At 40.4% G+C, this 20,548-nt stretch overlaps 5 protein-coding genes and 1 long non-coding RNA gene across 8 annotated transcripts; 4 read left to right on the plus strand and 2 right to left on the minus strand.

Annotated features, from left to right (window-relative positions):
* The first annotated feature begins 397 nt into the window (after positions 1-397).
* Positions 398-4,443, plus strand: abhd6b (abhydrolase domain containing 6, acylglycerol lipase b). Its single transcript, XM_088291537.1, has 9 exons — positions 398-568; positions 651-782; positions 923-1,079; positions 2,152-2,265; positions 2,355-2,487; positions 3,324-3,481; positions 3,566-3,620; positions 3,703-3,803; positions 4,066-4,443. The coding sequence occupies exons 2-9, from the start codon at positions 658-660 to the stop codon at positions 4,243-4,245; spliced, it is 1,023 nt and encodes a 340-aa protein (XP_088147663.1). The 5' UTR covers positions 398-568; positions 651-657; the 3' UTR covers positions 4,246-4,443.
* LOC148339481 (uncharacterized) lies at positions 4,070-10,182 on the minus strand. Its single transcript, XR_015842574.1, has 3 exons — positions 9,994-10,182; positions 8,818-8,888; positions 4,070-4,203 (listed from the first exon to the last, which is right to left on the minus strand). It is a non-coding gene; the product is annotated as an uncharacterized LOC148339481 (long non-coding RNA).
* Positions 4,646-8,656, plus strand: kctd6b (potassium channel tetramerization domain containing 6b). The gene is made up of 3 exons (XM_088290845.1): positions 4,646-4,813; positions 5,667-5,760; positions 7,130-8,656. The coding sequence occupies exons 2-3, from the start codon at positions 5,734-5,736 to the stop codon at positions 7,814-7,816; spliced, it is 714 nt and encodes a 237-aa protein (XP_088146971.1). The 5' UTR covers positions 4,646-4,813; positions 5,667-5,733; the 3' UTR covers positions 7,817-8,656.
* On the plus strand, positions 9,396-11,263 carry uqcc5 (ubiquinol-cytochrome c reductase complex assembly factor 5). Its single transcript, XM_088291543.1, has 2 exons — positions 9,396-9,756; positions 10,756-11,263. Exons 1-2 carry the CDS (start codon positions 9,600-9,602, stop codon positions 10,845-10,847), a joined length of 249 nt encoding a protein of 82 aa, XP_088147669.1. The 5' UTR covers positions 9,396-9,599; the 3' UTR covers positions 10,848-11,263.
* On the minus strand, positions 10,951-15,852 carry ognb (osteoglycin, paralog b). 3 transcript variants are annotated; one of them, XM_088291538.1, is made up of 8 exons: positions 15,530-15,852; positions 15,047-15,121; positions 13,696-13,757; positions 13,543-13,591; positions 13,153-13,317; positions 12,868-13,070; positions 12,628-12,720; positions 10,951-11,461 (listed from the first exon to the last, which is right to left on the minus strand). In XM_088291538.1, the coding sequence occupies exons 2-8, from the start codon at positions 15,114-15,116 to the stop codon at positions 11,294-11,296; spliced, it is 810 nt and encodes a 269-aa protein (XP_088147664.1). In that variant the 5' UTR covers positions 15,117-15,121; positions 15,530-15,852; the 3' UTR covers positions 10,951-11,293. The 3 variants fall into 3 exon arrangements, with proteins under 3 accessions (XP_088147664.1, XP_088147665.1, XP_088147666.1); XM_088291539.1 differs by having other exon boundaries at positions 13,696-13,730; positions 15,530-15,846; XM_088291540.1 differs by lacking the exons at positions 15,047-15,121; positions 15,530-15,852 and having other exon boundaries at positions 13,696-14,370.
* LOC148339485 (14-3-3 protein beta/alpha-1) lies at positions 15,521-20,547 on the plus strand. Its single transcript, XM_088291541.1, has 6 exons — positions 15,521-15,686; positions 17,209-17,509; positions 17,592-17,715; positions 17,887-18,050; positions 18,679-18,774; positions 18,862-20,547. The coding sequence occupies exons 2-6, from the start codon at positions 17,216-17,218 to the stop codon at positions 18,916-18,918; spliced, it is 735 nt and encodes a 244-aa protein (XP_088147667.1). The 5' UTR covers positions 15,521-15,686; positions 17,209-17,215; the 3' UTR covers positions 18,919-20,547.
* The last annotated feature ends 1 nt before the right edge of the window (position 20,548 follows it).

Below are 20,548 nucleotides of genomic sequence, written 5' to 3' on the forward strand. Positions count from 1 at the left end.
TATTACAATCTGATGAATGTATACATATATATATATATTTTTTTTTTTAAATATATTTTGTGATCTCAACTGGGATGAAGGCGGTAAACTAGTTGTTGCCTCATGTGCTACTACTTGACATCAGTAAATTGCACACACATTGTCTCTCTCATGACACCCAGTGGTGCATTTGGTACTTGAAACCTAAAATCATCATTGCGCAACAATCCTCAATTAATATATGCTTAGTTGTGTTTTTTGCCACGGTAACGTGTAAACTTCAGCTAGTACGTTCACTTTAAAAGACTGAGGGAATAATCTAGTGGCCCTGTCCCCCCCCCCCCTCCCCTCCCAATGCCTCCCTGGTGATGACTATTAATCAATGAGTTCATCTAGAGCCAGCATAATCTGCCGGGACTAACTGCACACTACAGGGATGAAGCTTTTGTACATTTTTGAGGGTCAAGTTCATCATCTTTTAAAGTATCAAAGATTAATTAAAGCACCTGCATGACTGCAAAGAAACCTGCAGAGTTCAACCTGCATGTCTGCCTGTGACGACAATCAAGCAAAGGAAATCATCAGAATAGTAAGTCGACTAGCGTTTGATCAACTTCCAAACCTGTAATTTGTATCCTGATTCACGTGGATCATCGTTGTTTTTTCGTCAGGAAAGAAATGGCAGCAGAATTAGACATTGTGAATCTGTTCATAATTGCTGGCGGAACACTGGCAATTCCGCTTTTGGCATTCGTCGCTTCCTTCCTTCTGTGGCCCTCGGCGCTCATTAAAGTCTACTATTGGTAAGGTTGATAACATAACTGCACTGTTTCTGTTTGGGGATGTTGTGACAGCAGGGCAAAATGTTTGGATGCCTAAAAGTGCTTTAATCTTGTATGAAATTTAATTAGAGGCGCAAAAGACCACTGTTGCTCTTGTGCAGGTACTGGAGGAGGACTCTGGGTCTCCAGGTCCACTATGCGGACTGCCGAGGATACCGCTTCTGTTACTCCTGTCGAGGAAAGCCCGGAATGAGGCCTTCCATTCTGATGCTGCACGGCTTCTCTGCTCACAAAGACATTTGGCTTACACTTGTCAAGGTCAGTCAGAAGTGTGGTTGTTTGTCTTTGAATGCCCTGTGATTGGCTGGCAACCCGTTCAGGGTGGACCCCGCCTACTGCCCGAAAATGGTTGGGATCTGCTCCTGCGCGCCCTTGTGAGGAGAAGTGGCATGGATAATGGATGGATGGATGTTACATATCATTTATTAGGTTGCTATGGTGAAATCCAGAGGTGGGCATTTTATAAAATTTTGCTGGTCCATCATTCGTCACCCATCATTGGCCTGGGTACCCGTCCGTCATTCACCAGTACGACATTTTTTTTATTTATTTTTTTTTAAGCTGAGCCAACCTGTAATTATTAGTTGGTCAGTCGGGTCCGTCAGTTAGTCCCTCAGGCTGTTTAAAAAAATAACAATTAAAAAAAACGGGTGTTGGTCAGTGAAGGACTGAGTGGTCAGTCGGTACTTGACCCAGTTAGTGATGATTACGCTAATGGACGAAAATCCACTTATGTCAATGTTTAGTCCGTCTTTTTAGTTTTCCGTCATTCGGCGTGACAACTGCCGTCCGTCAGTGACGGAGTGTATTGGATGTACAAAATGTGTTTTCTGACTTTGTTACGGGTTATAGCTTATTTGATCAAGTCTTCAGCCACAATTTTCATCTTTTCCTTGACACATATTTCGTCTTGTCAAAATTGGAGCACGTAAATGTTAAAATGAGACTTTGTCCTCCTCACCTTTATTGTTTGCAACCAAACACCATACAGCAATTCACCATTTTTTGATAATGGCTATCAAATTTGTATTCAACCTACGAATAAACACCAGAATGAAACAATGCGTAGTTCTCCCGCATGCCGACCGATCGCATCTGTCTTGATGTCATCCATCCAGGTCACTTCAACTCTTAGGGCAAAGAATTGATTAATTGTGGTTGCAGTTTTGCCTCTCAGGCAAGCTTTATCAGTTCATGCATACCGGTTCAATGGGACAGCCCTAATCTGAATGTCAATTTCAAAACCCAACAATTTATCCCCAAAATTAGAAACTACTAGTTTTGTGTTATGTTTGAAATATTTCACACTGAGCTGTGCTCTTTCCGTCAGTACCTCCCAAAACATCTGCACATTGTTTGCGTGGACATGCCAGGCCACGAGGGTACGACCCGCACCAACACAGAGGATTATTCCATCGAAGGGCAGGCCAGGAGGATTCATCAGGTACACCCTGAAGAAAATGGAATGGACACCGCCGTACAGCTTTCATGTTTCGCCTCTAAAAGTCCGTTTTGGTGCCTCGTTCTTCTCAGTTTGTGGAAACCATTCGCTTAAACCGGAAACCTTTCCATGTGGTTGGGACCTCCATGGGGGGAAATGTAGCTGGGGTGTTCGCCGCTACCTACCCGACTGAAATTTGCAGCATGACGCTCATTTGTCCAGATGGTCGGTGTGTGTGCGTGTGTGTGTGTGTGTGTGGGGGGGGGGTGTATTCTCTCTCTCTAGTAAATACTTAATGCACTCGTTTTACTATTATTTGCAAAGGTGCGTACTCAAGAGTATTGTTACTTGTATAATATGTCTCAAATTAAAAAAATCATTCACTACAATAAGACAAAGTAAGCAGACTGCGAGCAGTTAAAAGACGCGAAATCAAGTCACGTGACACGGGTCTCTTTAGATTACGCAAGCAGTAAAAAAATAAGTGGAAGATAAAAATAGAAAGTAGCAAATGAATGTAGCTCAATGTAATGCGGTTAAAGTAGTATTTCTTTTTAACAAAAAAAATTCAAAGGAAAAAGCTCGTTTTTTCTTAACTCCGGTGATTTACATGGACAACAATCATATTGTAACACGTGATGTATTTGTAAATACCAATTGGTATTTACAATTTTGTATATTAATCTGGGGATATTGTTTTGTATTTAGTTTTTTTTTTACATTCTTCAATATTGTGTTGTGCTGCTTAAATGTTTCCTTTTGAGTTGATTCCGTATGGCGCATTTCACGAGCGCAAGCGAAAGAGAGAGAGGTGAATTAGAGTTAGCCTGTTCTTGACTTAAAGACGCAACAACACACTGTCCTGTCGTTTCGGCTTTCTTTAGCAAGGAAAACACCAGAACTTATACATTTAACTAAAACAGGTGGGGGGGGTGACCTGCAAAAAAGGGTCAAGTGCCCAGCTCTGTTTTTAAGGGTTATAAACATATGCACTGTTGCCTTTGATTGTAGTCATTCACACAAAACTTTCTGGTTTCCATCATTTCTTATCAATCCCGAAGGTATCAAACACCCATGTGAGACAAAGTTTGATAATCATCTGCAAGATCTGGAACGTAGCAATTACACGCTGAATATCCCATTGATCCCGACCACGCCTGAGGAGATGGAAGACATGTTCAAACTGTGTTCACACGTTCGCTTCAAGATACCTCAACAGGTCAGGTTCAGTAAGCTATTTCATCTTTTTAAACAGGGTGCGATATGTTGTATCATTTCAAGCGGTGTGGGTCATGCCATCTAGATTCTTCAAGGACTCGTGGATGTTCGAGAGCCTCACAACTCTTTTTATGAAGAAGGTTTGTTCATGTGAACATGCTCAACTTTTGGTTGACCGTCATGAAAAAAATTGGTAATTATATATTTCCTTTTGTTAAACAGTGTTTCTCGAGATTGTGAGTGAGAAATCCAGATATGCTTTGCAGGAACATTTGCATCTCATCACTGCGCCCGTACAGGTGATATGGGGCAAACGGGACCAGGTAAAGTAGATTGATTTAGTACAGGAAATGCTGTATAGTCTGCTTTGCTTTGCTTTGCTATTGTCTCAGATAATACTGATGAAAAACTGGATCACTAGGAATTTAAAAAAAAAAACTCATATTTTGAGGTTTAATGAGCTGCTAGCCATAGATTATTTGCAACGCTTTAATTAAAAAACATCACTGTCAGGCAAAGTTTCTGTCAGCTGTATTTGGGAGAATTAATATCAGCATACATTTTAACAGAAATGTTTTTCTCCAGGTGGTGGATGTGTCTGGGGCCACAATCATCACAGAAATCTTGCCAGGATGCAGAGTGGACCTGCTGGCGAACTGTGGCCATTCTGTGGTGATGGAGAGGCCTTGTCGCACAGCCAAACTCATCCTAGAGTTCATTATCCTGCAGCAAGAAGCAAGAGGCGGCACAAAGAAATCATCCTGAAATCAATTTGCTCACATGCGCGTCTGTGTGTATTTAATAAATTATAGAAAGAAAATTGGGGGATCAAAGTTTGTGTGTTTGATTTTAGATTTTTGAATGGTCGCTGGTTATGGTGGATTTGTTGAACCTGAAACACCTTAAACGCCTGCGAAAAGGCTTACTCTCACCAACTCTCTAAAAGCTGCCACCAAGTCTGAAATATGCATGGCAACACAGGCTAGCTGAATTCTAATTGGATACGATATATAAATATATATATATATATATATATATATATATATATATATATATATTATTTATATATATATATATATATATATATATATTATTTATATATATATCTTATATATATCTTTTATTTTGAAACGTCCTGCTGCGGTGGGGTTTTACCGTAACGATGCGTATAAACGAGCACGATACATTCTTGCGCGCGCGTATCGATGACCGTAGGATTGCTCGGCTGCGGTGAACATCATCGACTGCAGTGCCTGGCATCTGCACCGCTAAACAATTAACGTCAGGCTGCTCTTTTGGGACGACGGAACGCTGAATCCAAAAGAGTCAGTCGGTGAGCTTGCGTTTATTCGTTTCTGTCACGTCTAAAACGAACAACTTGGAGACGCAAATCGTTCGTCGTAACATCAGCTACATTGTTAACTCGCTAGCCTCACTAGCTAGCAGGCTAGCTGGTAGCCGCACAGCGTGAACTGCTCTTGTTGCAATTGAAGTTTATATGACGTTGTTTATCAAGAGAAGTTCACATTTCCAATGCTTCTCGCTTTGGTGTTATTCTGAGCGCACGCCTTTAGCAACATTCGCTTGCACTTCAAAAAGGAAAGGGAAAGCGGTAAGGGTGGGCGACGCGGTGGTCATTGGTATCCACATCTGGTTTGAAGTTGTAAGGACGGCGGTTCGAATCCGTACCGTCCTCTGTGGCCTTTTTCTCGCTTCTAATTAAATGACCAAAATACGCATTTTTATGTGACTTTAAATTGTCCAAATGTGTCAGTATGCAGTGGAAGCGCAAGCAAAGTTAATTGTTCCCGTGATCCAGTTTGGAATTTGAAAGGTTCACAAATTGAAGTAATGTATCCCATTGAAATGAATGGAAATGCAGTTAATCTGTTCCAAACCCATCACCAGACCAGACAACTTTGTGTACCACATGCACAAGACAATTCAAAGTGTTGTACATAAAACACAAGATGACTGCCTTACAGACACCATAATTGCGATTTCAATGTTTCCTGTCACTGTGATGGTTGGGATTGGTATGTGTAAGAAGCGCAATTAAATTGACGACTAATTGCTTGACAAATCACTGTACTGCCAGATTTCCTTAATGGAAATGTTGTTGATGGATGTGATTGGACTGACCAAGCACTAACTAGAGGTTTGTATGTTTGTTTTCCACGTAAAAGGGAATTGATCCAAACCTTGTTTGCTGCTCAACGTTTTGGTCCTGACCAAGTGGGCGTTAGTCTACAAATGGATAATGGAGGCTGGGGCCATAGGGTAAGAGATCCTTCCAAGCTTTAACAGTCACAATGTCATTTTTTTCTGGTCTCTTTTTTAACGCAGTTTTTTTTTGTGTTCTTGATTTTACTCTTTAATTGAATGGCTTACTTGTGCTCTGAAAGCATAAATTGCGGTATACTATTATTGTCAAAATAAATTCTATTTGAATTGATTTAAGGGGCCAACAAATGTATTTCTCATAAGTAAGGATGCTACTTTTTTCAGACTGAGTACTTTTTTTTTTTTTACTAATTACTTTTGAATACCTGCTGATACCAAGTATAGATACTATTATTATAACATTCCGTCGTGCGATCACCATGTGCTTTAGTTTCATCTAATATTGTTCAAAAAATGTTGTTAAACATGGCATTAGTATCACCTAAATATATTTATATATTTTTTTAGAGTAAAAACTTGTCCTTACTGACATTTAATAAAAAAATGTGCCACGGCACAGCTTATTGTCAGCTTTACGAAAGGGAAGGCGACGAGCTCGAGAACATCATGAGTTCATTAACAAAGTCAGGGATGGGCAACTTCAATGCTGGGGGTTGCCACATTTTTTTCTTCTATGCTAGTCAGGGGTGCATACACGTATAGGACCACAAGCTTCCTAACCAGCAACAGCCAATCGGCTTCAAGAGTGTACTTGCCCAGAACAAGACACAACCAAATATAGTCATAAAAATACGTGCACACAGACCGTGGCAAAATGAAAACAAGGTAGGACAATATCATTGCCATCTGTGGGACCGAGAGGCATAGCACCCTGCCAGCTTTCTTTACCGACCAGGACCGAGAGAAAAAAGAAGCAGCCTTGATGAATTAAGAGCATGAAAGTTGGAGTGGATTGAATTGTTTTCAGCTGTTGAAATGTCAACCAAGGTGACATTTAGCAGCCCACACAAACGTCAGTCAGCAAATTGACGAGTGATGTTAAGTCTTTTTTGTCAGACATGAAGTCACCCACCTCCTGCTTGCTCGAAGCAACACCGGCGTGGCCCAAAATGTAATCTTAACGTAGCATAAATAAGCAAATAAGACATATGTCATCTAGTGGTGAATGGTGATACTACAACTCAAAAGTACAGTTGACCCTTCATATTCACAGATTAAAAAAAAATATATTTTTTAAATTTTATGTTTGTTTTTCATCCTGTATTTCAAGTCAAACCGAGATTGAATGTTTATCAGTGTTTTTTGAAGGTTTTCTGGGGTTTGTAAAAAAAAAAACCACATGATTAACAAATAGAGTAATAAAGTATCTGCACTGGAACTTGTATGGGTTGTATTGTATTGATGTAGCCCTCCTGATTATGTGACTGCATCAAATAAGGTGGTCCCTCTCTTACCTTTGTTTTAGATGACTACTCCTGTTACCTTAAACGTAGGAGGTCACCTGTACACAACCAGCTTGTCCACCCTGCAGCGTTATCCAGACTCCATGCTAGGCGCCATGTTCCGAGGCGACTTCCCAACCGCCCGCGACTCGCATGGAAATTACTTCATTGACCGGGACGGGACGCTTTTCAGGTACATCCTGAACTTCCTGCGGACATCGGAGCTAACCCTCCCGGCCGATTTCACAGAGACGGACCTACTGAGGAAAGAGGCCGACTTCTACCAGATTGAACCCTTGATCCATTGCCTAAGCGATCCCAAGCCGCTGTACCCTCCGGACATCTTCGAGCAGGTTGTGGAGCTTTCCAGCACACGCAAACTGTCCAAATACTCCAACCCGGTAGCCGTCATCATCACACAGCTGACCATAACGACCAAGGTCCATGCCCTGCTCGAGGGCATTTCCAACAACTTCACCAAGTGGAACAAACACATGATGGACACCAGAGACTGCCAGGTGTCCTTCACCTTCGGGCCGTGTGACTATCATCAGGAGGTGTCCCTGCGAGTTCATCTCATGGACTACATCATGAAGCAAGGCTTCACCATCCGTAACACGCGTGTGCACCACATGAGCGAGCGGGCCAATGAGAACACGGTCGAGCATCACTGGACGTTCTGTAGACCGGCTCAAATCGTGGAAGACTGATTTGTTGTCGCTGTGTTCACGTGTGCGATTTTAAGGTCAAATTCCTACCCACATATCGTCGGATAAAGGGAGCGTTTTCAATTGTTCTGTCAGAATGTTGTTGTCGTCCACAATCAAGCAAGACTTTATTTATAGACCCTCCCAACCCTATTCTGTCCGTCCCATGTGGAACGCTTGTAATAGTCCAAAAATGTGGTTAAAAAGACATGACTGAGAAGACTGGTGTGAGGATTCATAAAGGACACACAAAAAAAAAGGAAAGAATGAAAAAAAAATGAGCCACAAAAAAAGATTCTAGTCACAACAATCTGCATGTGATGCCAATATTTGTATGTTGTACTTTTTGAAATGAGCAATACATTCTGCAGCTGTTTCTCTCCAACAAAGTCATGTATGGTAGTGAGCGAGCGAGTGACGACTGCTGCCCGTGCGTGTGTGCTGTCCTACGTTCGACTCGCTTGTGTCTTGCTCTACGACGCTTTTGATGAGACGCCAAATACAGATGCACTAGGAAAAGTGTCGCGTATGGGATGCTTGCTTTGGGCTTCTGGATCCTTCTTACGTCTGAGCTGAGGGCTCTCGGAATACTTCTTCTGGTGGCACTTGGTTGAAAATGGCATTTTGATTCACCAGTTGGAAAAAAAACACACAAAAAAACGTGTATATACTCTATTTTGAAGCTATTTCTGGTGAGCCTGTGGTGGAGTTTGAAAGAAAGCCTCTTAGCCCTTTATAATGTTGATGGTACTTGTGTCTCGTGTAGTTGCATGTGGTTTAAATGTGTGTTTGCAGTTTTTTGTCATGCTATTACACTTGCCATCAATAAATCCATTAATTGTCTGTGTTTAGTTTTATGTCTCTGTCTTACTCGCAATATGAATTTAGCTTGCGGATTGATAAAGTACGGCCTGATTAAATCAAGGTTGAACTTTTTGACTGCAAGTACAAAAAGTATGTTTGATCCAAGCCGATCACTGCACTTCACCAAGAGAACATCTTACCTACACCATGATGAGGGCCGCTTCATGTTTCGGTGTTTATTTCTTCAGCGGGACCGGTGCTGGAGGCAATTCTAACAGTTCCAATCCAAATAGTGTTAGCAAAACAACTTCCCCGCTTCTGCTTAAAAACAAAAGGCTTATCTGGACTTTAGTTGTGGTAAATTAGATGCTGTTTAAATGCAATCTAATCTATACTGACACCCATTTTACATGTTTGGATGTCATCGGGTAATTCTTATTTCCGCCACATGCCAATTTTAATCGGGTGTGCACGTGTGCAACCACAATTCTGTATTTTTATTTTTTTAACTTCCCCTTAAAACGGTTGTTGACTGCAGGGAACATTAATGATTTTTTTTGTATGATTTACCTTGGTCTCATTTTATGAGAAAACCAACCTAATACTGTTCGCTTGTATAGTATAGTATAGTATATATATATATATATATATATATATATATATATATATATATATATATATTAAACTTTTTAGAACATTGACGTATTATATTTTAATGTATTATGCGTGGAATCTGTCAACCGGAAACTACGCATTACACTACCGGATATGACGTAGTTATGGGTGCGCTTGCTTTGTACACAATGTCGCAGTGACTCGAAGACACGTTCACAATCTACAATAAACCGCCCGTGTTTTATTTTCAATATTTTTAAACAAGCACACTCTACTGTCTTTTGGAAAGGACGTTTAGGAAACGACCATAGCTGGATAACCAAATTTATTTAAGTTGTCAGACGTTTTTTTTATTTTTTTTGGAAGCATGATGGTTCAAAGGAGTAGAACAGTAAAATATCTCCTGGGTCTAATTCCTGGGAAACGCCGTTTTGGTCCGTATAGATTTCTTCCATTCTTTTTTTGCATTGGAGGTGTCATGGAGTGGATCATGATCAACGTGAGGATAGGAAAAGAAACGTTCTGTAAGTACAAGTTGGCAAAGTGATACGCTCACTTTTTTGTTATTCAACCGTCAACGCCTCATTTTATTAAATAAAATTTCAAATTTTATTTTCCGTCATATATTTTTTTTTGTGAGGCGCAATTCTCCCAGATACTCAAAGCATTTGAAACATATATTTTAAAAATATTGCTGAATAAATACATTTTCAATTAAATAAAGAAAGCTGGAATACTAATTTAAATTATGCATTACTCACATCACTCGAACAGGGTTCCATATTAATACTGTATTTTTCCCTCATGAGCGCAGCTGCAATGCTAATATATTGCTCCAAAACAGATTTCGCTATATCATAAAAATAACAACAACAAATTGCTACGACTAAAATTACTAAAGTCTTTTTCCTCATAATAAGAGTAAGAGAATTGTGTTGGTTTGAGTGACACACTCCATTGTGGCTGGAAAACTATGAAAAACAGAAGTGAGGCCATACCGTAGGTTTATCCGTGGTCAGAGCAATTAAATTGATGTCATCCTGCTGTGTTCTGTAGCTCACTTTTTCTTCTCCTCCGAAAGATCGCTAATGTTTGTTACGAGACACAACTTCAGAGCATAATCTACTAAATATGTCTGTGATTGAACAATTTCTTTCCCCCAAATCCAAGGAAGATGTCAACCAAATCATACCCCCCCAAAAAAAGCTCATGTTAAATCTTACGTTAAATTGGTCTTCAAGAACAAGAGGGAAAAAAAGCACTTTGAGGGCTAATGCTCATTGGCGCATTGTAATTTTAAATAATGTTTGGGAATCACTTTTACTCTCGCGAGTTACATTTTGCCCCAAGCCAACTATAATCTTCACAACAATTGAAATGTTTGCATTCATTATTTGGATTTTCATGGGGAGGGGGTGGTGTCCTTAAATTCCATTTATTGAGTCAAAAAAAATAGTGTGGTCTGAATAAGATTCTAAATGTGTTTCTTGATTTTAATTACATATGTTTCCTTTTCTTGTCAGATGACGTCTATCGAAGAAAACGATCAGAGCGGGAGTACCAGCAGAAAGTAGCAGATGGTTTCATAATTCTGAATGAGTCCACAGCCAAGTGAAGGATGCTTGTGCGGACTTGACACATTTCATTATGGACTCATCCTTGGAATATTGCCTCAGTACCACAAATCTGTATATCCATGAAATGATGGGAAAATCATGCACATTTAATTGTTTATTTGTTTATATATTTCACAATACAAATAAATGACATTGTATAGTCATAATCACGTATGACGTGCTTAATCTGGCTTTAAATACAAAGTGCCAAAACAAAAATAAATGTTTTGTGTGCGTGCGTGCGTGTGTGTGTGTATAATAAGGTGCTGTCTACTCTATTATGCAAGACAAAGAAGATGGATTTTCTCTTTTTGTCATTTCTGGTAATTAAAGAGTAATGTATATAGTGATGCCTCCTGAATTTGTTTAGAATAGTAAAACTCAGTATTGGCGATATAAAAGTGAAACATATTCACCATGGAGTCAAAAGCTTATTTTTGTTATTTCACTTGTATCCGATTGGCAGAGTGAGCAGGCAGATGAAGCTGTTAGGGTGCTTCCACAGCTCGATGGGGTTGCCATCCAGTCTCACCTCACGCAAATTCTTTCGGATGTAGTTTCTGTTGTTTGCTTGGCAGAATGTCTCATCCGTCATTGTTTTGATTTTGTTGTTCTGTAGGAGACACCGAAATTAATCGCAACATCCATAGCTGACATCTTGCGTATAAATGCTCTTCTCCTGTGAAGGTACGGTGGAACCTCCAAAGTCAGTGAGTTTTGAAAGTACTCTAATTAAGTATTTACTGATTTCTCCGAAACAAATTGAAGCTAATATTTTTTTCCTAATTAAAAAAATACATAAAGACAGTTTTTGAATAAGGAATGGTTCAGCAATGTTTGCTAGTCTTTGCTAGCAAAAAATGGGGTTTGAAGTTTAAATACATACACACAAATACATACACTTAGTTGTCTTTTATATGACTAATAAGATTTAGTGTCTAATATTAAAAATCTGAAAAAACATGAACATTTTCCAGATGAAAACGATGAGCTAATGCTTCACTTGTATTTTATGATGTCATATCTCATGCTTTTTATATCTACTGGAATGCTCGTGAATGTTGGTTTAACACAGAGTTTCTCAATTTTCTGTTACGCCCCCCGCCCTAGCAAGAAGAAAACAAGTCGCGCCCTCCCCCACCACCACCCACTCTCCGCCGCAACTATAAATAAGAGCATTTTCGTTGCAAAACAAACCTACATCATAGAGTTAATACTCGCTAGGCACAACGGACAAGGAGAGCGCCACTGCCAACTACTGGAGTGGATGTGCAATTACACTTTATTGTAGTACGGCGGGAAAAAAAGCATTTTCCCTGGGGTCACACGCACCCCCCCAGGGGCGCCGGCCCCACTATTTGAGAAGCAATGAAGCAACATCTGGGGACTTGGTATGAAAGGAATATCTCTGGGCCCCTGATGGCCGAAAGTGGAGGGCAGCCATCTTATGTTGCCACTGTCACTGACAACTTCTGATTGAGGGCGTAATTGACAACAGCACAAACCAGATGCTCTCTCCAGCCGCATGAGCGCAGCTGTCAGTGTCAGTTGGGGAGGGTGACCACACCCATACCTCAAGGCACTCAAATCTTCTTTACCCAACGAAATGAACAGAAAACTAATTTTTCGCAGCCCGGCAACACAAACACCACATTTTTTGCTTTTTTTTCTCGGCATTCAAAGACATCTGGCTCAAAATGCCCAAATACGTCCCTGCATCTCCCAATGGTACGATGAAGTGGCATTCGTCTTAAAGGGATCCACGGTATGCAAACTTACATGTAGGTGCACAATGTGAAGAGACTCTTGAAGACGAGGGACAGCTTTCAGCCGATTGTTTCCAAGGTAAAGATACGCCAGTTTAGTGAGTTTCTGCAACAAAGATGCTTTGTTTATTGATTATTATTCCGATTATTATTTTATTTTTTTGCGATAGACAACAAAATAAAATGATTTTTATTTGTTGTATTTATGCATTCTTCGAAAGCAGGAAAAAAAGTGGATTTTGATGTTTCGTACCTTGAAAACAGCAGGCTTTAGACCTTTATTTGTCAGCTTGTTGGAGTTGGCGTTGAACAACCTCAGCATGGTGGGAAGTGCGGGCAGTCTTGTCAGCCTGTTGTCTGATAGATTAAGCTCCTCCAGATTCGGAAGTCTGGAAAAAACTCCGTCCTCTATCTCCGTGATGAGATTCCAACTTAGATCAATTATTTTCAACGCATCTGGGGGAAAAAAATGGAGAGCTTTTGGAAAACGAAAAATAACTTTGGACAAGGATTGTGTTAAAAATCGGTGCTTACTTACTCATGGATGCAAAGTTTTTCTTGGTGATTTTGGTGATTTTGTTGAAGCGTGCGTAGAAATAAACCGTTTCCTTTGGCAATGCTGGCACAGCTGACATTTCAGGAGACACCTCCTCGCAATAAACGGAGCCACTCAGGCAAACACACAGTTCACATGTTGGGATGTCTGTTTATGAGAAAAGCACATCAGTGGATAAATATTCAGTGATTTTTTTTTTCTTACAGCTACAAGTGCAGCAAAGAAAAATTTAGAGGACAAGGACACTTGATCAGTCCCCCCCCCATTACATAATCTGGACTTTAGTTGCATTCATGAATGTGGATGAATTGCTTTTCAAGTATTGCATAATGAGCTTTGAAATTGTTCTAAATTTGTTGAGATGAACTTCACCAATGGCTTTTGGAGCTACAGCTCGCTCTGGACCCCGAAGGACGTCACTCTGTGAAAAGAAATCAATCCTCATGAGATCAAGTCTCCCAGGTTATGCGTTTCCTTTGAGTCATGCTTAAAAAAAAAAATAATAAAAAAATACAATTATTTTACCTGCGCTTTTGCGCCTTTCTTTGATCCAGCTCTCTCTGCGGAAGACAAAGTCAATGACAGCACTGCAGATATGAAAATTAAAGTCCTTAAATGAGTCATTGTGACTGGCCAAAAATGAGAAAGTGATGCCCGGTGTGCTCGAAGCTGAACTGCATCAGAGCTGGAAAATGCTCCGCAGAGATTTTATTAAGTTGCCTGCGTGTTGAGCAACATTAACTTGACCTCAATCGATGATGTCGATCATTTTTCTTTCTAAACAACCAAATGTTTAAACACTTCAAAATGCACACATAAAAGATTTAATTTGTCTGGCTACCCTCCACAGTTCCAGAACATGTTTTGTTAATTGAAGACTGCAAGAAGTGGGCTGCTCAAGGGCCACATCTGATTTTTAAAACGCACAGATGGGCCTAATCATGTGGTAAAAATTGAAAAGCGTTCATTGTGTATGCATGTAATGCACCGATATTAAAATTGTTGATTTTAACTCATTATTGACAATACATTTTAAAGCACTTCTCCATATTTGCCGGCCATTTTAGAGCATTCGAACTGATCTTTCAAGACCCACGGAATATTGTGGTTCAGGACAATGAATATATGCGCTAAGCCGAGAAAATTAAAAACTAGAAAAGCATTCTTCATTTTTTTTCCCTTTCTGTAGTAATCAGCAGTTTAGTTTCGGATGGTTTCACTAAAAGCAATAATTTCTTACCCCCCCCCCCCCAAAAAAAAAGAAAAAAAAGAAACATCAAGCAGAGAAGTGACTTTGACTCTAATGGTTTTTTAAATCCGTGATGCCTCGAACTACGAATGACAAAACAATAATTGCAAAAAGTGCTTTTGATGGCAAAAATAATTATCGATTTTCCAGATAGACAACTGAGAAATGCACCGTGAGCGGCACTGACATGGCTCAAGTTGAATGTCAGTGGGTTTTTTAAATTGGCATTTGTCATTCAGACAAAGAAAAAAAAATGTGGATGTTTTTAACATGATATGTTCTAGCTTCAGGAACGTAACCAATTATAAAGTTACATTTTATTCACTGACATCTAAATTACAATTATGTGTCTTTGAAAGTAAAAATTTACCTAGAGGAATTCAAAGGGACATCTGCCCCCCCCCAAAAAAAGAGTGATGACTGATGATAAACAGGTATTATTTTATGTTCATGATCAAAGGTTTAGCGAGGTGTTTTATTTTAAAATATTCAGTTACCACTGCGACTAGTCAGAGGCATGGTGGTTGAGTGATCACTGATCAGTGCATCTACCTCACACTTTTTGAGATTGGGGTTTGAATCCAGGGACTGAACGTAAGTATGAAGGGTTGTTTGGCTCAATATGACCTGTGATTGACTGCCGACCAATCCGGGTGTGTACTCGGTTCTGCCCAGTGTCAGCTGTGACAGTCACCATTGACCCTAGTGGGGAAGAGCAATAAAGAAAATTAATGTTACTAACCTGGACTCCTATAATTTACACACACAAAAATGTTTTTTTTGTGCATGCAAGATTGTGGCAGGGGATCAGAAAACCCCCTCCACTTAAAACAAACACGGTAAATTGGTTCCTCACCCCCCCCCCCAAAAACAATATTTAATAACTGCTTGCTGACCTTGACCTTTGAAATGTTTTTTGTTGAGACCAATAAACAGTCTCTCATTAAGATACAAAGACAAGTGTAAAGTGACAAGCGACCTTGTCTCGTGAGATTAGCAATCGAGGAAGAAGAATAAAAAAAAAACATCGTGACAAGGTGGACAATCACCCCCCCACCTCCTGCTTTCTATGTATTAATATTTCTTGTCATGAGCGTCGTAATGTCTTACGTAAGGCAGATGTGTGGCGAGAAAAGAGGAAATGCAAGTAGCCGTATAACGGAAGTGGTTCTGCCCTGAGATATACGCCGAGCGCGACGGGAGGACGGAGGCATTAAAACGTCTAACGGAGAGTTGAGAATAATCAGGATTAAAAGTCGCCAATATTGTAAGTGTGTCCAGCACGGGTCTGATTCTTTTTTTTAAATTTCTATCGTAGCGGTAACCACAGTCTAATGTGCCGATGCCAATTTACGACGGTGCTTTTTTTCCCCGTCGCGGCCAATTGAATCCTTTCTGAGAAGCCATCATATAACGGTGCAGCCTAGCTTGGGTTTCGTCAAAGGCTAACTAGCATGAGCATCAACGCTAGCTAGCTTGCTAATGCTAACGCTAGCGGCTAGCTCGCTAGCTAACCACATAGCCTCCGCTCCGATTCCGTGACACTTTGTTCTGACAGGGGCTCGCCAGACTTAGCGGGCCGTGTTGTGTTAGAAAGCGAACGAAAAAAATGTATTCACTGTGAAAACAATAATGCAGCCGCCGCCGTGCTTTTTAAACCCCCAACCCAAGCAGCGACGTTAACTATGTGTTTGCAACAATAATTGTCAAGAGCGTAACTGCGTTTATTATATATATATATTTTTTAAATCCACCTTCTTTCTGTGGCCTAGCTAACGGAACGTTTTAGAATGATGTATTTGGCACATCAGCCGCTCCGCAGTGCTGAACGACATAGGACATGAATTTCTCCCACACTAGCATTTGCTGTTTAATTTCATTATGAAATGTTCTATGCCAAAGGAAATGTATAAAAGCACTTTACGTCGTTAATATCTGTTAATAAAATGTGTCATTACGGTAGCGCCGTTAGCAACAGTAGCTGTGGACAGCCGAGGGACGGATTCGGATGCATATAGAAATGCTCTTATTTAGTTTTGGGGGGAGTGGTAAAATTCTAATGAGCTCGTCATGCGTTTATTAAGAAAGATATCGTGGCAAATTAGATTTGTTTCTGCCTAAATTGCGCTAACAGAGACGGGATTGGGCGAGCGCTTGTAATTAGCTTGGGGCTAACCTCAGCAAATGCAAGGTTGACCCACTTGCCAAGGGGCCCAGTTTGCGGCGCTCATCCACACTCTTCGACCTAATGCCGTCTTTCTCAAATTATATTACAGCCGTTGCAGGACAAATTCCCATGCATTCAATTGAGAACGTAGAGTTTACATTATTGTTTGTAGAAATCAATGCTTCCCAACCTTTACTTTGCCGAGGCACATATTTGACGTGAGAAAAATCTCACTGTACACCACCAAACAAAAAGTGATACACAGGTATGCTTCTTCTGATGGAAGGAAGAGTATCAGAAAGAGCTTTATTGGCCAAGTATGTTAAAACACGCAGGTAACGTGCCTCTGGTATTTGGAACACTCTAGTGTTCTGAAAAAAGAAAAAAAGCCACAATGAGATGATTAGGACATGAATACAAAGGTACAGAGAGTCACATAAAGTTATAAAATGTCCACTATTGCATACACATTATTTATAATCCGTAATTATGTGAAATTGATGACATTCCCTCAGAACACCTGACAATCCCTCACGTCACTCTGCTTGCAAGTCATTGCTATAAATGGTATCTTTTGACGGTCTCGACATTACTAACCCCCTGTGCATTCTGTATTTTACAGTCTAGAAATGGATAAGAACGACCTGGTACAGAATGCCAAGCTTGCCGAGCAGGCTGAGCGCTATGATGATATGGCTGCAGCCATGAAGAGTGTGACAGAGCAAAGCACGGAGCTGTCAAATGAGGAGCGCAATCTTCTTTCGGTTGCCTACAAGAATGTGGTCGGGGCGCGCCGCTCATCCTGGCGCGTCATCTCCAGCATTGAGCAGAAGATTGAAGGCAACGACAAGAAGAAGCAGATGGCTCGCGAGTATCGGGAGAAGATTGAATCGGAGCTGCAAGAAATCTGCCATGATGTGCTGGTAAGGATCTCTTGACATTTCCATGTACTTTCTTTGCTATCCGTTTGTACAGCTCTGAACAATCTTAACTGCTGCTTTTCAGGGGCTACTGGACAAGTACCTCATTGTCAATGCAGGGAGTTCTGAAGGCAAGGTGTTCTATCTGAAAATGAAGGGTGACTATTATAGATACCTGTCTGAGGTTGCATCCGGAGATACTAAGAAGGGTAAGTAAGGACATGACTTACATGATAGACTCAATTGTTTTAGTTCATGAACGTTAATGGCAACATTACTACCCTGAACAGCCACCTGAGCTGTTAGCAAATACTGTATGCATATGTTATTGCATTGGTTTGTATGATTCTCGATGTCACCAAACAATTTTATGTCTCCAGATACCGTGGATAATTCCCAGCAAGCGTACCAGCAAGCTTTCGACATTAGCAAGGGGGATATGCAGCCAACACACCCCATTAGGCTTGGCCTGGCACTCAACTTCTCAGTCTTCTATTATGAGATCCAGAACAACCCAGAAAAGGCCTGCAGTCTGGCAAAGACGGTGTGAACTCAAGTTTTTTTCACGTGTACTTTTGATATCAAATTTACAGATATAACACATATATATATACACACACACTGTAATCTAATGAGATCCAATACATTAGCTAAATTACTAAAATTGCTTTTGCAGTATTACTAAAATGAATATATATATATATAGCAGATGTTAAAAAATATAAAATAACACAATGAAAGGGGAGGAAAAACTACTGTACTATGGCGCAAGAGGATGCAATGCCTAACTCCGACCAGCAGAGGACAGTGTTGGCAGCCTTACGAGTGGCTCCCAAGAGACTCTCACTTTTTTTTTTTTTTTAAACTCTCATTCTAAAATAGATATAGAGCCCCGCACCATCTCAAAACAGTGGTGTTAAGGCAAACTTTAGCAACAAACATTTACATTTTGTCATTTACAGATAAAACTCAATTAAAAATATGAACAGAGTGATACAAATTCGAGACCCCAATGGAAGTCTCACAGTGGTGTAGCCAACAGCCCCTCAAAAATCGGAAAAACTAAAATGGTGAAAAACAGTGTCACACTATAACACCCCAATTGAGTACGCCGCATCTTTAAACGCATCATGCTGCTGAGAGGGTCTTGAACCAATTTTGTTGCATTTCAGGCATTCGATGAAGCCATCGCTGAGCTTGACACTTTGAACGAGGATTCCTACAAAGACAGCACCCTGATCATGCAGCTACTAAGGGACAACTTGACTGTGAGTCCAATTGCGCCGTCTTGATGCGTCTTCACATTGGTTGGAAGGTCTGACGTGACATCAACTGTGCTTCTTGTGTGTTTGCAGCTGTGGACATCAGAAAACCAGGGCGATGAGGGGGAGACTGGAGAAGGGGAAAACTAAAGGAAATTGCACTGTTAATCCACCTACACTCTTATCTTAAAACACAGACAGCTTATATACATCCCTCCCCTCCCCCCTCCACTCCATCAGCCCCTCCCTCTTCTGTATGACAAGCAGCCTGAATTGCTCCTGACCAACTAGTTTACCCCTCTCAGGTCACTGTGAGGCGACAGGGTCATTTTCAGTTGTTAGTACGTTCAGTCACTTTGTAGAAACGTGTCTCGTTTTCGTTAGCTTTGTGTGTACGTCTGCATGTTTGTGGGGAGCGAGCGAGCGAGTGAGAGTGTAAAAGATATTTTGTGTGTGCGCGCACTTGTGTGAGAGTCATCTTGGGGGGGGAGGTGTTGTGAATTTTAATCGTCCTTCCATATTCCTTTGTCCCGGCTAGTTTGTGGCTCATTTTCTCTCTCCCCCCTCCTTCTTTTTGTTACTTTTATTATTGTGATTCAACATGGTATTTACAGGTTTTATTGTATGGGTTTTATTGTATGGTAATTAAACTGGCAAACACTGTGATGGTAGGTGTTCCATTTGCTTCACAACCCAAAAGCAGCTTGCGTTTTGACTTTTCCGGAAACAGTACAAATCCTGTATTCAACTTACTGCAATTCTGCTGTGGGCTCATACAGAAAGGAGGCAGGCTGTATTGTGACACTGACATCTGAGTGTAATGCGCCTCGACCATGTTCACTAATTAAAGGGACCCCTTAAATAATCACGTTTCATATTGCTCAGATATTGGCAGAACAAGGCTCCCTCCCAGAAAGGCATTGCTACCCCCCCCACTCCCCTTTTACAAACTTAAATGTAGATTGACTTTGTAGTTTGACTCACTTTTCAAGTGATGCTTAATGTCTACTGTGGCTGCAGAGTATTTTGCAAGGTTGACTATCATCTGTATGTAATACATGAAGAAAAGTTAAGTTGTTGTTTAGAAATGTGTGACCTCACTGTATCAATCTTGCTTGCAAAATTCCCTCTTAAAGTGGTTGTTTTCTCAACAACAAAACGTCTTTTGTGTCTGGCCTAGCCTCTTTATTCTATTTTACCATTGGTGTTAAATACTTACGAGTTGAGATCAGGCAAACTCATAAAGGGCTTGCTCTGATGGACCGATCACCTGAATCACGTGAAGGTGCCATTTTATCTCATTTGAAAGAAGCTCAGTGTCACAATACCATGTATCACCACTACATTCCACATATTGTAGTTGAAGACACCATTCCACGTTATTACGCTGTTTCTTTTGACAATGCTCCAAGGAATTGAAATGTTTTGTTCATTAAAAAAAAAAAAAAAGTCAATTTCATTATGCTTGATGAAAATGCAGTTAGTGAATGTGGAACGAAGCCTGTCTGTATATCTGGTATTTACTTGCTTTGTTTTTACTGACAAGTCTTATGGCTAAAAAAAAATGCTTCTGTAACAGTCTATTACCCAGTGCACACACGTGGTTGTGAAAATTTAGAATAGTTCTAAAAAGCAATGATGACTTGGAGATAAACAATGGTTGGTGTAACTCTAGCTTTGTGTTTATGTATCTTAAAACCATTCTAGTTTCACTATACATGTAATACATAGGAACGTGTCAAAGACCATTCAGTGAAATAAAGTTTCGTTTAAGATAAAT

The sequence above is a fragment of the Idiotropiscis lumnitzeri genome, chromosome 3 (assembly GCF_059441095.1).
Source record: "Idiotropiscis lumnitzeri isolate Australia: NSW breed Sydney's pygmy pipehorse chromosome 3, RoL_Ilum_1.0, whole genome shotgun sequence".
Lineage (NCBI taxonomy): Eukaryota > Metazoa > Chordata > Actinopteri > Syngnathiformes > Syngnathidae > Idiotropiscis > Idiotropiscis lumnitzeri.

Excerpts from the sequence above, each read along its gene's own strand:
- uqcc5 (XM_088291543.1), top strand. The coding sequence starts at position 9,600 with ATGATGGTTCAAAGGAGTAGAACAGTAAAATATCTCCTGGGTCTAATT. Across the intron at positions 9,757-10,755 it reads GATAGGAAAAGAAACGTTCT|ATGACGTCTATCGAAGAAAA; the intron begins GTAAGTACAAGT and ends TTTTCTTGTCAG.
- kctd6b (XM_088290845.1), top strand. The coding sequence starts at position 5,734 with ATGGATAATGGAGGCTGGGGCCATAGG. Across the intron at positions 5,761-7,129 it reads ATGGAGGCTGGGGCCATAGG|ATGACTACTCCTGTTACCTT; the intron begins GTAAGAGATCCT and ends CCTTTGTTTTAG.
- LOC148339485 (XM_088291541.1), top strand. The coding sequence starts at position 17,216 with ATGGATAAGAACGACCTGGTACAGAATGCCAAGCTTGCCGAGCAGGCT. Across the intron at positions 17,716-17,886 it reads ATCCGGAGATACTAAGAAGG|ATACCGTGGATAATTCCCAG; the intron begins GTAAGTAAGGAC and ends TTATGTCTCCAG. Across the intron at positions 18,051-18,678 it reads CCTGCAGTCTGGCAAAGACG|GCATTCGATGAAGCCATCGC; the intron begins GTGTGAACTCAA and ends GTTGCATTTCAG.
- abhd6b (XM_088291537.1), top strand. The coding sequence starts at position 658 with ATGGCAGCAGAATTAGACATTGTGAATCTGTTCATAATTGCTGGCGGA. Across the intron at positions 2,266-2,354 it reads AGGCCAGGAGGATTCATCAG|TTTGTGGAAACCATTCGCTT; the intron begins GTACACCCTGAA and ends CGTTCTTCTCAG. Across the intron at positions 2,488-3,323 it reads GACGCTCATTTGTCCAGATG|GTATCAAACACCCATGTGAG; the intron begins GTCGGTGTGTGT and ends TCAATCCCGAAG.
- ognb (XM_088291538.1), bottom strand. The coding sequence starts at position 15,116 with ATGGTGACTGTCACAGCTGACACTGGGCAGAACCGAGTACACACCCGG. Across the intron at positions 12,721-12,867 it reads TAAAGCCTGCTGTTTTCAAG|AAACTCACTAAACTGGCGTA; the intron begins GTACGAAACATC and ends TCTTTGTTGCAG. Across the intron at positions 11,462-12,627 it reads TTCACATTGTGCACCTACAT|AACAACAAAATCAAAACAAT; the intron begins GTAAGTTTGCAT and ends TGTCTCCTACAG.